Source organism: Hippoglossus stenolepis, chromosome 2, assembly GCF_022539355.2.
Source record: "Hippoglossus stenolepis isolate QCI-W04-F060 chromosome 2, HSTE1.2, whole genome shotgun sequence".
Lineage (NCBI taxonomy): Eukaryota > Metazoa > Chordata > Actinopteri > Pleuronectiformes > Pleuronectidae > Hippoglossus > Hippoglossus stenolepis.
Genome location: NC_061484.1, coordinates 9,893,842 through 9,908,350, shown reverse-complemented (window position 1 = coordinate 9,908,350; position 14,509 = coordinate 9,893,842). Strand labels below are relative to the sequence as shown.

The 14,509-nt window shown below is 40.8% G+C and overlaps 3 protein-coding genes across 5 annotated transcripts; 1 reads left to right on the top strand and 2 right to left on the bottom strand.

Moving 5' to 3' along the window:
* Positions 1-28: 28 nt before the first annotated feature.
* On the bottom strand, positions 29-2,174 carry LOC118100476 (claudin-9). Of its 2 annotated transcripts, none has more exons than XM_035145650.2 (2): positions 2,047-2,174; positions 29-1,788 (listed from the first exon to the last, which is right to left on the bottom strand). In XM_035145650.2, the coding sequence occupies exon 2, from the start codon at positions 1,607-1,609 to the stop codon at positions 941-943; it is 669 nt and encodes a 222-aa protein (XP_035001541.1). In that variant the 5' UTR covers positions 1,610-1,788; positions 2,047-2,174; the 3' UTR covers positions 29-940. The 2 variants fall into 2 exon arrangements, with proteins under 2 accessions (XP_035001541.1, XP_035001550.1); XM_035145659.2 differs by having other exon boundaries at positions 29-1,678; positions 2,047-2,146.
* A 1,789-nt stretch (positions 2,175-3,963) lies between these two features.
* On the top strand, positions 3,964-5,095 carry LOC118121351 (GTPase IMAP family member 9). The gene is made up of 2 exons (XM_035177176.2): positions 3,964-4,124; positions 4,224-5,095. The coding sequence occupies exons 1-2, from the start codon at positions 4,100-4,102 to the stop codon at positions 5,039-5,041; spliced, it is 843 nt and encodes a 280-aa protein (XP_035033067.1). The 5' UTR covers positions 3,964-4,099; the 3' UTR covers positions 5,042-5,095.
* A 1,713-nt stretch (positions 5,096-6,808) lies between these two features.
* LOC118114897 (GTPase IMAP family member 7) lies at positions 6,809-10,586 on the bottom strand. Of its 2 annotated transcripts, XM_035165648.2 has the most exons (3): positions 10,275-10,586; positions 10,010-10,081; positions 6,809-8,592 (listed from the first exon to the last, which is right to left on the bottom strand). In XM_035165648.2, the coding sequence occupies exons 1-3, from the start codon at positions 10,282-10,284 to the stop codon at positions 7,661-7,663; spliced, it is 1,014 nt and encodes a 337-aa protein (XP_035021539.1). In that variant the 5' UTR covers positions 10,285-10,586; the 3' UTR covers positions 6,809-7,660. The 2 variants fall into 2 exon arrangements, with proteins under 2 accessions (XP_035021539.1, XP_035021547.1); XM_035165656.2 differs by lacking the exon at positions 10,010-10,081.
* Positions 10,587-14,509: the final 3,923 nt, after the last annotated feature.

The window sequence follows — 14,509 nt, the reverse complement described above, 5'->3', positions numbered from 1 at the left end:
AGGGATTCACTTTCAAGAAAACCAGTTGTACGAGAAAACAAACATATATTTATTGAGTAGAAACATCACTAACAAAAAAACTAAATGGAAAACGCAAAATCACACATAGTGAATATTATTAAAGGAATAATTGTAAAAAGCTGGATGAAACATCATATTATAATAATATTAAAAAGTAAAGTAAAACTCTCTCTTTCTTTCTAAATTAACGCAATGACTACTAGTGCAAATTGTGATGGATTAAAAATACACAGCATATCTATATACAGTATATATCATATATATGAATCATTTATTTTTCATATGGCAGTCAAACAGAAGTGGTAAAAGTTAGGCTGTAGGAGTGTTTAAACACATATCAAACAGGGCACAGAAAACCACAAAATAACAAAAAATAAAAACAAGAATAAAAGAATAAACGAAAAAGAAAGGGGTGAAATATAAGAGTAAATTTGCCTGTAAATACGAAAAAGTGCAGAACAAGTAAATAAACAAGCATTTTCAGAGAAAACACCAGCACACACAGATGTACTATGTACACTGGCCTTCTGTACACAGACCGCCCACACACACACACACACGCACACACACACAAACACAAGCAGAGGCAGAGTGGAATTTAAGAAATGTAAGTCGCACACATTAGTAATTATCTAAATATCTACAATCCTCCCACAATTCAGTTCTACTCCCACACTGACACAAAGCCTTTAATGAATGTGTATTCTATTACAAACCTGTTGCTATGAAGTTAATCATGTGAAAAGTGTAATGAAATACACATAACTTAAACAAACTCAGTTGGATCAGATAACACATACAAAACACAATACAGGCTCATAATCCCCTTACATGTTGTGTTGTTGCAGTTTCCAGAAGTTTGCCTGACGAGGTTGAGACCTCTGAGTTTGATCATAACTCGCATGTCCAATAAATGATCTCATACAAACGATTTTTCCGGTTGCTTCCCCTCTCCTGCTGCCCCAGTATGTGGGTTGTCCTTTGTCGCTCCTCCAAAAACAGGCAGCACCCTTCCTCCTGGTGGAGAAGACCCAACGTGCAGCAGCGAGCCCCCCACCAGGAGCAACAGACTGGCCCCCCAGCCGAGGTACAACGCCGGTCCCAGCTCTCTCTTTAGGGGAGCTGCAACGTGTGGGTCATAGAAGTCCCTGATGATGGCGTAGGCCGTCCAACAGATGGGTATCAAGTAGGCAAGGCCAGCCACGAGGAAGAGCACCCCTGCTAACCTGGCCAGCCGAGCCTTGGAGGCCTGGTTAGCATCGCCCATGCAGTGAGTGCCCTTGGCCCCTGCGACCCCAAGCATGAGGGCCAGAAGGCAGAGGAGCAGGGAGAGGACGGTGAGGCTCCGGGCAGCTTGGCTGGATGAGGGCAGGGCCAGGGTGGAGTCATAGGTCTTACACTGGATCTGGCCTGTGGTCTGCGACAGGCAGTTCATCCACAGTCCCTCCCACAACACCTGGGCGATCACCAGCTCTCCGCCCACGAAGGCAGACACACGCCACAGCGGAGCGGCGCACACCAACGCTCCGCACACCCAACCCAACACGGTCAAAATCAGGCCTAGCAGCTGGAGACCTGTTGATGCCATGATCAGTGAAGACACTTCAGAAGAAAATCCAGATGTTTGGCTTGTCTTGTGTCTCGTCTGAGGAATTTCCTGAGAGTTTAGTGAATAAATTAAATAAACATCAGGTCAATTATTCAGTGAGACGTTCAGAGAATGTTGGTTTTTGAGATTGATTCTCTTCTTCTCCTCAGTATCCTTCCCTGTTAAACACATAAATATGGAAGGATGACATTGTTTTCAGCTTATTCATTTCATACAAAACTTTAAAGAAATTTAATAATAAGACAGCATAGGTAATAATTAAAATCATTAAAAAATGTATTAAACATATAATTGTGCAATTCAACAGTAAGATATATGAATATGATCAGCCTTAAACCTGGTCCAGGTGTGACGGTTTTCACAAAAGATATTTAGCAATAAATTCCAAATTTCTAGCAAAACTCGAGGAAACTTACTTTTCAAGCAGACGTCCACTGATGTCGGAGTGTCGCTGATCCTTTGTGCGTTTCTTGGTGGTACAGTCGTGTGATGCGACTTAGTTGGTGGCTTTCTTCTGTTATGACTGGGCAGCTTGTCTCTCTGGATGTCATACGCAGGGGTGTGGGAGGCCACCACTCAGTAATACTGCATACTAAATACATATACACACACACACACACACGCACACACACGCGCACATAGAGAGTTATGCAAAAAGTGACAGCACAAGGACACTTTGTTTCAGACATTGTTGATTGTGACCATGTTGTCATTTGTTGGTGTTGGATTTGCCAGATTGAGGCAAAGGAGGAAAATGAAGAGCAGAAGGGGAAAGTTGATTAGAGGCATATAGATATTGACTATAGTGACTATTTTGACCATAGAGTTTATATAAAGATGGACGATGCGTATCCACTTCATCCCACCATGAAGAAATGAAGCCAAAATATCCGATAAAGGAACGCTGCCATCTCGTGCAGTAGTGATTAGGGGATGTAGTGACCAATCTCCGTCTCAGGACTCTCCGTCAATCAGTATGTTTCACCTCATTTTTATAACAATCAATTAAAACCAAATCTACTTGAACATTTTACAGATGAATAAACATCACTGTGATAAGAACTACATACAATAACCATCTTTGAGAAATAATTATTTATTTTATGTCCCATGTCTCGACTAACATGGGGGTGGGATTTATGACCTCTGCTGCAGCCAGCCACCAGGGGACGATCAAGATACGTTGGCTTCACTTTTGGGGAGCCGTCATGCCGTCCATCTTTATTTACAGTCTATGATTTTGACAGCATGCAGGTTTGTTAAGCTGTTCATTAACCAACCACTAGATGGTGGTAGAGTAACTGCCACCATTTCCACATTGTTTGAGGCACTTGGAGTTTACTCATTGCAGAAGGAGGCATGCTGGGAATTCGCTCCCTGACAAGTCTGTGTCTCTCAGCAGAGAGTTTGAAAGTAAAAAAAAAATGTGTCTTTGATTGTTACAACAGTTAAAAAACAAAGGGAGTGTCAGACACTTTGCTTTAGTTCTATCACTCAATACAATAAAACACATTTACATTTAATCAGACTGGATATTGTTTGTTTAGCGTCACAGTTGAGTCTTGAATCTAACCCGGGCCACCTTGACACGTGCAGCTGAATCTTCTAATGCACATGTGAGGCAGAAGGTCTGTTTATGTCACAGAATGCTTGGTTACATTATAAATGAAGGTTTTCATACAAAAATATGTGATCTTTTATAGATGACAATGGAGTAATAGTTCTATAATACTGTATTAACTTACCGAAAATATTAGGTTCTAAGTGCATTATTTTTCCGGCTGTTATTTTTTGGGACGATGTTCCCCTTTGGTGTCCCCTCCAGGAATTGTTCTTGAGGGATTTCTCTGAGGAATTTCTCTGTTTATGTAATTTGTGTAATCTCACTTACAAACACACAAACCAACCAACAAACAAATGAAGAGGGGTGAAAACATAACATGCTTGGTGAAGGTAATAATTTGAGTTACATGTTTGGGGCCAATCATTCTTCTCCCACCACATTTTCTCTTGAACATTCAATGAACCTGCACTTTTGCCTTTGTGAAAATACCCCAAAATATATACCACTTTTTTGAGTTGACAAGCTTGACATCTGATCCCCTGTTTATTTATTATTAACTTTATAAGATAGTGTCAGTGTTGTGTTTCAGAGTGTGTGTGTGTGTGTGTGTGTGTGTGTGTGTGTGTGTGTGTGTGTGTGTGTGTGTGTGTGTGTGTGAGAGAGAGAGATTAGAACAGAACACTTGCCACGTCTGCAGCTAAGCCTATTGGTCAATTCATTTATCAAAAGCTTTTTTATAAGTTCTGGTTTCGTTTTCCGAGGAAAGGCTGTGGTGCAGGAAAAAAAGGGGGAGGAGGAATAACGGAACACACACAAGTACAGATGCACTGTGATCTGTACGGCTGAGAAAAGCACTTACAGCTTTTGTGTTTCAAAGTCAGCTTTGACCGTCTCTCCTCCACCACATGATGCCTTTAATCACAACCAAAGGTGAGTTTACTTTTGTTGAGTGATATATGCAGTTTTCGTCCTGTGAGCTGACACCAAATCCACTGTTTCCGAACTGTTTCTCTGTCTTTTCTTCCACAGATGTCAGCTCTCCAGTTGTCAGCAACCTGAGGATTGTTCTGCTGGGGAAGACTGGATCAGGAAAGAGCTCCACAGGCAACACCATCCTGGGACTACACAAGTTTAGGACAAAGGACCTCTCTCTGTCATCTGTGACAGCTCTGTGCCAAAAAGAAACAGGGCATTTTGATAAAAGAATCGTGAGTGTTATTGACACCCCCGGGGTCTTTGATACATCGATGACCGAGCCCGAGCTGAAAAGTGAAATAGAGAATGGTATCGCACTGTCTCTCCCAGGACCCCATATCTTCCTGCTAGTGATGAGATTGGATGCACGGTTCACAAAGGAAGAGAAGAGTGCTGTGAAATGGATCAAGGAACACTTTGGTGAGGAAGCCAACAAGTATACAATGGTGCTTTTCACTAGGGGTGATGAACTCAAAGGAAGGTCAGTTGAGAGCGTTTTAGCCGAAAGTCCTGAACTCACGGAGCTCATCAGTGACTGCAGAGCTGGCTACATGGTGTTCGACAACACATGCATGCAAAATCGCACTCAGGTGGCTGATCTCTTTGAAAACATAGACAAGACAGTGCAGTTGAATGGAAGCTATTACACCAGCAGCATCTACGAAGAGGTGCAGAAAAAGAGGAGAAACGAGGAGTGGTGGAAGGAGTGCGGAGATAGAGTGAAGACTGTCAGCAGTCACCTGCTGACGGCAGCAGTTGGTGGGGCTTTAGCAGCAGAGGAACTTGCCCTTCCAACATTGTCACTATTGATGATCGCAGGTTCAGGAGCTGCTCATTTCATGGGGGGGTGGCTCAAACCTAAACCTAAATAACTCTTGTAACTTTTCTGTTTGATTTGTAAAAATCGAATAAAGCTTAAAAACGTGTGGTTTGGTTTGGTTCATGTCAATATCACATCATGAAAGGAAGATGAGTTTCAGAGGGACTTCAACAAACCCGCTGCAGTAGGTGCTGCATGTGGAGCAATGTAAGTATAAAAACACACTCTGCCAAGATGCAGAACTCATACATTTAAAAAGTAATTTATCCCTGCTGCCATCAGCCTTTAAAATGACTCACTGTGATATCTTGAAACTTGAACCTTAAACAAACAACCATTCACATTCACACCTATGGTAAATTTAGAATCTTAACTTAACCTATTCCTTCCTTCTGTGAGGTGACGATGCAAACCACTGCACCACCATGCCGCCAACATATAATTTATATATAAATGTATAAATATTAAGCATCAGCGTCACAAATACTGAATACTTTATATGACTAATACGTTACATTTTGACAACTGGCTATCTGGCCCAACCCACATGTCTACTCTGCCCATCAAGTTTATCTCATTCGCCTGAGAATCAGAATCTCCTGATTTCTGAATTGCTGGTTGGACACAGGGCTGGGTTTAAAAAATATTCTCTGATTTAAATTGATCTTTATTTGAATGATCCGATATCGACTCGAAAAAGGTTCGATCTGTTAATATAAACCATTTCCCGTGCGTGAGCCCATCGTTTACATAAGAATAACACACACACACACACACACACACACACACACACACACACACACACACACACACACACACACACACACACACACACACACACACACACACACTCAGGAAATAAGTTTCGTTTTTGGTGCTGCCTTTAGGTGCTGTCGAAAACCAAACCCAGATGTTCACAGTTTGTCCATTTACTAAAGCAAAGCGGGCTGTTTAGCTTTAAGTTCTCAAACAATTATTACATTATTACTCCTGAATCATTAAAACTGATCTTCAGTGTAGCGTTGAATTGCAGCATCGTTCGTTCACAGCTTCCTTACTGGAAACATAGAATGTGACTGGAACTCGTCACCTTCATGTGTGCTTCCGCGCAGGCGTAACAAAAGTTCTGTGGCCCTAGTCTGTGTGAGTCAGTCCAACCCTAACTGAGCCAAATGTTACATATTTATTCAAGAGGAGTTTTTGTTGACAGAGAGTCCATTTTATTTATTTATTTTTTGGTTGTGTGTTGTTTTTTTATTTATGTTTTATTTCTTGAGGATATTTTAATATTTTTAACTCTAATTCAAATCTCACACTGTATATTCTTAAGAATTAAAACTTCATTGTTCTGTGTAAGGGTTAATATTATTATGCTATAATATTACCATTATATCAGTGGTATGAAATGGTTTCAAAATTCTGACCATAATATAATTTATCACAATCATTTCTGGGACAACATATCTCCCAACAGAATTTGTTATCATGACAGGCCTACCTTAATATTGCGTTGGGCCCCAAATCAATCTATTAGTTTTTTAGTTTTTTTTTTACAATCGTGTTTGTTGTAAGACTTATTCTGCCACACTCTGTTGAGAATGCTTCCTCACTTAAATGTGATCGGTCAGCGGACGTTCACCATTGTCTCATTTCCTTCAGGGAAGTGAGCTCATACTGTTACTAATAATAAACGTGAGGCAAACAACAGCACATCATCAGTTAAATATGTGTGCATAGTTTAGTTGAGAAATAATCACATAAGTTATGAAAGTATTAACTGTACAAAAATGTGTTTACAAAATCCATGAGTATATATCAGTGTTTTCTTACATTATTTATTTATGACTCAATCTGCTACTCACAAGCCCCCAACAAATATGTCGCAGTACAATTTAGGATGCAGGTTTCATTTATAAACTCCAAACAGTAAAAAGAGTGAAAAGAAAACAGGTGCTGGGTTTCATACCGTTTGTTTACTGTCAGCACAAAATTCACATGGCTCTGTTATTCTTATTTGTCAAAACTTAAATATCTTGTCAGCAGAATTCATAAAAGGCCAAAACAACATCATTCAGTGACATTCTCAACAGTATATAGTCGTGTGTGTACACCAAGGCTACATCCATACTAAAATGTTTTTCGTTTCCGTATCAGTTTTAATCCCTGTCCATAGTTACAAGTCTGAAAATGCAAATCACGTGACCACTCACATACACTGGCTTGCACATGCTGCTGTAAACAGATTGCTTGAGTAACAGCTCATCTTCTACACATGTAGGCAGTTGTAGCATTATAACTGAATTTCACGGCACAACGGCTGTTAGCAAAGACAACAGGGTCAGCAACACTTTTAATTTACTTTCCATCTTGCGTTATACACTGGTAGCCGAGGCTAACAGCGGCTGCTTTTATCCGGAAGGGGGTCACATGATAGGAGACAAATCAGCAAAGGCTATGCTATGCTTTGCATGAAAAAACCAATCAACAAGCGCTTGAGAGTGTCTAAGTCATCGTTTCCAAACTTCTCAGCTCTAGCAGCTCTAAAACTGTGCAGTAGTGTGGAGTTTTTTCAAAAGAAAACATATTAGTGTGGATGTAGCCCAAAACTATTATTCCGTGTCACATACTGCAGACAGATGAATGAGTCCTTGTTGCCATTGCCTCCGCTACGTTATGCTGGAAAACATGTTTTGGATTTGCATCTTATGCCCTTCCATATGCTAAGGGCAGCTAAACCACACAACACCCCCAGCACAAGCACAGGAGTTCCCAGAGCCAGTGCCACGTTGGTGTTAGCACCCACTGCTATCACCATGCCGGCAACCACCAACATGACCGCAGCTGCCGAAGCCACACGTATGTTCTTCCTTTTGACCCTTTTCTCCTTTTGTCTCAATTTCTCTTTCTTCTCCCTCTCTTCATCCCACATTTTCCTTTCCTCCTCTATCTTCTCCTCCTCTTCCTGTATCTTCCGCAACTCCTCCTCTCTCAGCTTCCTCTGGGCCTTTTCATACATCTCATTAGTGTAGTGTTTACCGCCGTTATCCTGAATCATTTCCTTGATCATGGTTATCAACTCTGTGACCTGTAGGCGGTCGTCTGCGTCATTGTTGTTGAAGGCGTGGTATCTGCGTCCAAATGTAATCGAGAGTCTCCGTAGCTCCTTGCACTCCTTCAGAGCATTGTCGGCCTTAGCCTGGTCTTTACATGTAAACAGCATGATAGTGTACATAGAGGCGTCGTCTCCAAAGTTATTCTGGATCCACTTCACAGCATTTCTTTCCTCCTCGGTGAACCTCACGCCAAGCCTGATCACCAGCAGGAAGGCGTGAGGGCCGGGCACCGACATCTCGACGCATTCCTCTATTCTGGTTTTCGACTCTTCCTCTGTGATGCCTGTATCAAACAGACCGGGAGTGTCAATCACCTGGACCACAGTCCCATCCATTTCCACGCTCTGTGTCTCGCAGTGTTTGGTCACAGACACAGGGCTCGGGTCCTCTTTGAAGGCAGCTCTCCCGAGGATGGTGTTTCCTGATGCGCTCTTCCCTGATCCAGTCTTGCCCACCAGGACGATCCTCAAGCCTCCAGACAAATCCAGAGCTGTAACAGCAGAAGCAAAGTTAATGGGAATGTCTTTTTGTTGCATTAATATACCACTTGTGCCAATAGAATTTGAAAAACCCTCTGGCTGGTGGACGAGATAACGTTTTTTTTGTTTATTTTTTCTCTTTAAAGGTATGCTTACGAGATTCTCACCACTAGTAGTGTCGTAGAGCATAGAGATGTTTTGTTAACCAGTCAAGCTGGTGACGCAGAACACGAAAATCCTCCATAGACCAGACTCAATTCGATTCGGCCTACTTGGTCTACAAAGCCCACAAAGGGCTGCCATTTGGTGGAACAAGAACTACAGACACGTTGACAAACTGTTGGCCAATTGGCTGTGAATGCACTCAAAGTAAAGCCCAGTAGTTATTAAACAAGTAGAATAGATTCAGTTCATTTTATAAGCGCGATGCCATGTTTCTATCTGCTTTCACTCGATAACAAACAGCTACAAATACACACACACCAAAAAAAGATGTTATTGAGGCTGTTTATCTGATTTGACTGTAAGGCTAACCACTTTTGAATGATGCATGGAAGCACCTAAGTCCAAACAACTGCTCTTCCCACTTTACAGACTGTGTGGTTTGAATGCGCAATTACTGCCAATATGCTCCCGGTGGCCAACTGTGGGACTGCAACATAAAAATAACCATCCGCAGACCAGGAATCATTATAAAAGTGAAAAAAATAAATATTTGCAAGTCACCTCAAATAGTAAACAATCAATTAATACACTTTGTATGTTGCACTTTTAAAACATATGATATGATATATTTTTCTAAATCCTAGAAAAGGTATTTTAATGTTTGTGATGACATCACAATGTGAAGTCAGTGTTAAGAGTGATGCCATGTGAATGGGGCCAGCGGGAGGAAACACATGCAGTGGACCACACTGGAAGCAAACCACTAAACATAAAAAATGTCATTCAAATTATAAGGCCGCATCTTGCAGTCCAGTATCCAACATTAACGAGAAACACTAAATGTAAAGCAGAAATTAAGGAAGATGGGCAACTGGAACCAGAATCTGTTTCCAAACCAGTTTTTGATACTAAGCACTGTTTTTTTTGAGTTTATTAATAACCTGGGGACACTGGTAACTGCACTTCTCTCATTATAAAATGCACAAATCAATAAATAATAACATGACTGTGCTGATTTTTTTTTTATTAGTCACTAACAAGCCATCTAAACACCTCAAAGAGTCATCTCGTAATACTATAGAGAAGAATAAACCCCATGGAGATTATACTGATCTAAAAGCAAGAATAAACCAGAAACTTTAATAAAGCCATTCATTTCATCACTGAAGCCTTCATAAAACAATACTAGAAAGTGGTCAACATATGTATGACAGTATGTGCATTTACTGAGATTTCATGAGGAGAGACAATGAATGAGCTTACCATCAAAGTTATTGAGACCACACCCGTCAGACCGAGGTAGAGATTTCTGCCTCTTTTCTCGCAGTGGTATTTCTGCCATGTGAAATTACACCGATGAGACACAGACGACAACAATTATTCCCTGACATTATTATCGATGACTTTAATTTTTTCTGCTGCTCTCTTGTGTCTCTTTCCAGTAACACAGAAAAACTTTACATCTCATAATAATCAGAGGAAGGACGCAGTGTTATTTTCAAACATTAGATCAGATAGGTTGTCTTACCTTCAGCCATTACTTTGGATTAATCCCTTCCAGTTCCCAGGTGGCCAAATGTGCTTCTCCAGGCCGCTGTTGTGGACTCAGACCTGCTCCTCTGCTCCAATTTCTGGGAAACTTCTGGAACCTGGGTGGTACTCAGGGGGCTTCCTATTTCCTTGTATTGTCTTTAGTTTACATCTAAAATGTGCATCCCAAGAGGGTCTGGTGGCAGCTCTCTAAATGGCTGTTATATTTTAAAAAGTGCAACTTGAGAACAGCCTTCAAGCTCTGTAACTGATAAATATTAGGTGATCTTACTATAACCACATAATGAGGTTGTTCATAAGGGACAGAAACAATAAAACCTCTCGAGTGCATCACATCCTCCCATTGTTGATGTCTCCTCCCAGGAAAACCAAAGCGTTTTTGACTCCATTTGCCCGACCTGAATATAACCCATTCACTTCCACCAATTAAATGTCTTTAAAAATCCACATTAAATAAATCTGTAAGGTTCCAACTAACACTGAAAATATAATGGATAAGCTTGTAATAGGTGGATTTTCTGCCCTGGATAATACAGTTGTATTTAATAAAAATGTATATTTATTTTTTCAACACAGATTTTTCTAATATGGTGTTCAGAGAAATCCCAGTCTGACGTTCTATGTGTAACAAGAGGCTGTTCAGTCTGTATTGGTCAGATACACGTTTATTCTTCCGTCTCTGTGCAAACAAACTAAATTTGAAATGAATGGAAAGAGAAGTCAAATGAAGTTAAGACTTAGTGTTATTGGTCCATTCAATCATATATAGAGAAAGTGATGTTTCCCTAAATTCCAATAACAGGTTTGATGTTACCGTGAGTCAGAAAATACTTGTTTCAGGTTTAGCCATCACATTTTGCCTCTTCCAAATCTTCCTCATCACATGTCCCACAATTAAGTAAACATATCCATAGCACAATTAAAACCAGCATCCAAGTGCTCCACTTATTGACATTAGAAGATATGAGGAGTAATAGACTCCTGTGCAACAGAAAACAATGCCATTCATTTCCGCCTTCTCTCCTCTCGTCCTCTTCCTGTTTTCTTTGCTCTACCTCTTTTTCCTGTACTTGACAAGTTTCTTCAGGGCTCGCTGTTACGTCTCACAAGTGAACTTCTTACATTGAACCTCACCATTTGTTCTATCTTATTCAAAAGTCAAGCTCGATCTACTTCGACTCTTTAATGGGTGGAGGATGTTAAAGACATTATGCTGCCCAGGATTATGTTTCTGGAAGAACTCTCTCTTTATCCAGTATATTGTCACTTTATATTAGATTAAATTGGATTCAACTATATTGTCATTGCACATAGTATAAGTACAACGGAATGCAGTACAACAAAATGTATACTTCTCATCGGGGAATCGAACCCATGTCTCCCGCATATATATATATATACATTCTAAATTGCCAAACCAATGAAAGTTTTTTACATGTTAACCAATGGTTGGCTGGTGCAGTATTTTTAAGTACAATTTAAACTCATAGAATATATTATTACCAGCTTACTACAGAATAGAGGACAGGAGATGGAGAACAGAATGCAACAAAGATCTCTGCCTGGATGTGAAACTTGAACTTTACATGTCAAGACTGTTGCTTTAGTCCCAAGTGCACGATGATACTCCTTGAGCCCAAATAATGTGTAGTCCTAACAAATGTTCGTTCACAGGGATCCCATCTCTTTTACACATTTCTTTAATGAAATTACAAAAATGTGGGTTTATTCCCTTTTAGTCCTCTTCTCTCCAAATATCTCCTGGTCTCTGTGGTGCATCTCACTGGTGCCTATAAAATAAGATAGCCAATGTGAGATATTACCTCTGATGAGAATTCAATAACTGTGTTGACCCTGTCTGTCCTCTAGTGGACATTAAGAAACATGGCAGCATGGACTCATGACACTGAACCAGGACTCATGCATTCACTCATCTCTTCATATCTATTGTGTCCTTGTTTGCTTTTTTCACTTAGACATCATAGACATGGATCACGCACTGTACCTTTGTGTTGATTTGGGCTTTGACTTTACAATGTGACCAGAACAAGCAGGATGATTGCCTCTCTGTAACTGTAATCTCTGAAAAAAAAACACATTGTCGGTTCATCAACCCTTCAGATTTCATATGACCATTTACAGTTTGAACAAATTGTGAAATACACTTTTAAATTGTTTGGCTTTGTATTAAAATAATGCATGTTTGTTATATTACAGTATGTGTGTATATAAATAACCTACCTGTGATGGTGTTTCCTCATATATTCTGGCACGTAATGAAAGCCTTATATAACGCAACAATCAGAACACACCCAACCGTCTAAAACAATTGTGGTTAACTGTTTAATTTAGGGTCAAATTGTTTTAATAGGTTTCATCTTAGCATTTCTAAAGTAGGTTTCATTTACGTGGAAAACATAATTAACAACAATTAACAAGGTATTCACCAGTGGCAGGTGTGTGTGCGTGTGTGTGTGTGTGTGTGTGTGTGTGTGTGTGTGTGTGTGTGTGTGTGTGTGTGTGTACACATGTTCCAATGTTGTTGTTAGTTTTCCCTGTCATCTAGTTGCGTGACAAGCTGCCTGCCTCCGCTCCTATTTCCATGGTCATGATCTCGGCCCAGCTGCAGTGAACTATAGTGACTGATTGGACTGGTGACAAACACAGCTCACCGTACACTAAGTGTAGACACGCTAACATTGATGCCCTGCGTCGGAGGCCATAGAACGTCAGGAGACGATGTGATGGCAACAGCAGTGGATGTTCTGATCCTGCTTGTGTGCGTTCAACATCAGAACATCTGGAGTCATACGAGAGGAGGTGACACAAGGTTTACACACTCATAGGTAAACCTCATCCCTAATGAGGCCTATAGAAACGGACTGCCAAGCCAAGAGTATCCGCCTGTGCCATTATCAATGTTTCAGTGGGCGCTGCATGGCTCCTAGACCAGTTCAAGGTCCTACAAGAAGACAAACCTTAAAACACCTAAAAAGTTCATACACAACATGACGGGAAAGATATATTAGAATAAAGTCATGTTGGTTATGTTTCATTTAAAAAACTGAACAGAACATTGTCACAAAAATACAGTATTAGGGTTATAGGTCCAGAAAGCATCGGAAATGTGTGAAAACGCAAAACAATCCATCCAGTTAGTTGAGCTGTGGGAAACTGCACTTGTGTGCTTTGTGTGACTTAGCTGATGAACGTTTCTCTCAGTGTAAGTGAAGGCTGAGGGTAAGTACAGCGTCACATTTGAGTCCATTGTTGGGAGCGGCCCTGCTATGATGTGTGTGTTTGTCAGAGATACGACAAGATATGTAAATTCTCCTCAGGTGCAAGCAGGGCAGGAGTATCTTATCTTTTCACCCAAGTGTTTGGCTGCTCGTGTGTGTGTGTGTGTGTGTGTGTGTGTGTGTGTGTGTGTGTGTGTGTGTGTGTGTGTGTGTGTGTGTGCAGTGCTTGCTCTAACAAATAAAAACTGTCACATCACTGCACGTGTCACAAGACCACATGGGTGAACGTGGCTGCAGTTTCCTGCAATGTGCGCCTCCCTGCTTGCGACAGCACACAGGGAGGGAAGGTTCAGGCTGCCGCATTGCAGAGGCAGTAAACATAAAAGCATATTTTTTACCTGCAAAATAGGTTTCTTTCACCGTCAGTTGTTTAATTTCATTTTCACATGTAGAGTCAACTGTTTGGGATGTCTCTACGTCATGAAATGTATGTAAATATGAAAAGGTTAACACCCCTCTAATGAAAGCTTTTGAATCGCCAGGGAGATGCACTTCAGCCAAAACCTAGGGGGCAAGTCACACTTTAATGCAGCCAAGAGAGGATTTTCAACGGATTCATGAAGCCAGTTATTAGTGTAGCTTTATTATATAGTAACTACAGCTGATGCAATCTGCCAGAGACAGCCGGCATTTCTCTTGATGGTCATCTACTAGGAGAAGCTGTTTGTCTTCGTGGGAAATCAACAGACCCTTGTCTTTGAAAGGACAAAATCCCCCAAACATATGTTTGTCTTGAATGGTAAATGGTAAAGTTCTGATGACTACTCAAAGCGCTTTACAGTACAGTTTTACATTCACACACACATTCATACAGTGCATCCATGTGCAGCACTTTCTCTATGAGAGGGGGCAATTTGGGGTTCGGTACCCAACAACACTTCGGCATGCAGCTTGGGAAGACTGAGATCGAACT

Bases quoted from the DNA above. Each gene is read 5' to 3' on its own strand.
- LOC118100476 (XM_035145650.2), bottom strand. From the start codon at position 1,609: ATGGCATCAACAGGTCTCCAGCTGCTAGGCCTGATTTTGACCGTGTTG.
- LOC118121351 (XM_035177176.2), top strand. From the start codon at position 4,100: ATGATGCCTTTAATCACAACCAAAG. The intron at 4,125-4,223 runs GTGAGTTTACTT...TTTCTTCCACAG, and splicing joins GCCTTTAATCACAACCAAAG to ATGTCAGCTCTCCAGTTGTC.
- LOC118114897 (XM_035165648.2), bottom strand. The intron at 8,593-10,009 runs GTAAGCTCATTC...CTGCTGTTACAG, and splicing joins TGGTCTCAATAACTTTGATG to CTCTGGATTTGTCTGGAGGC.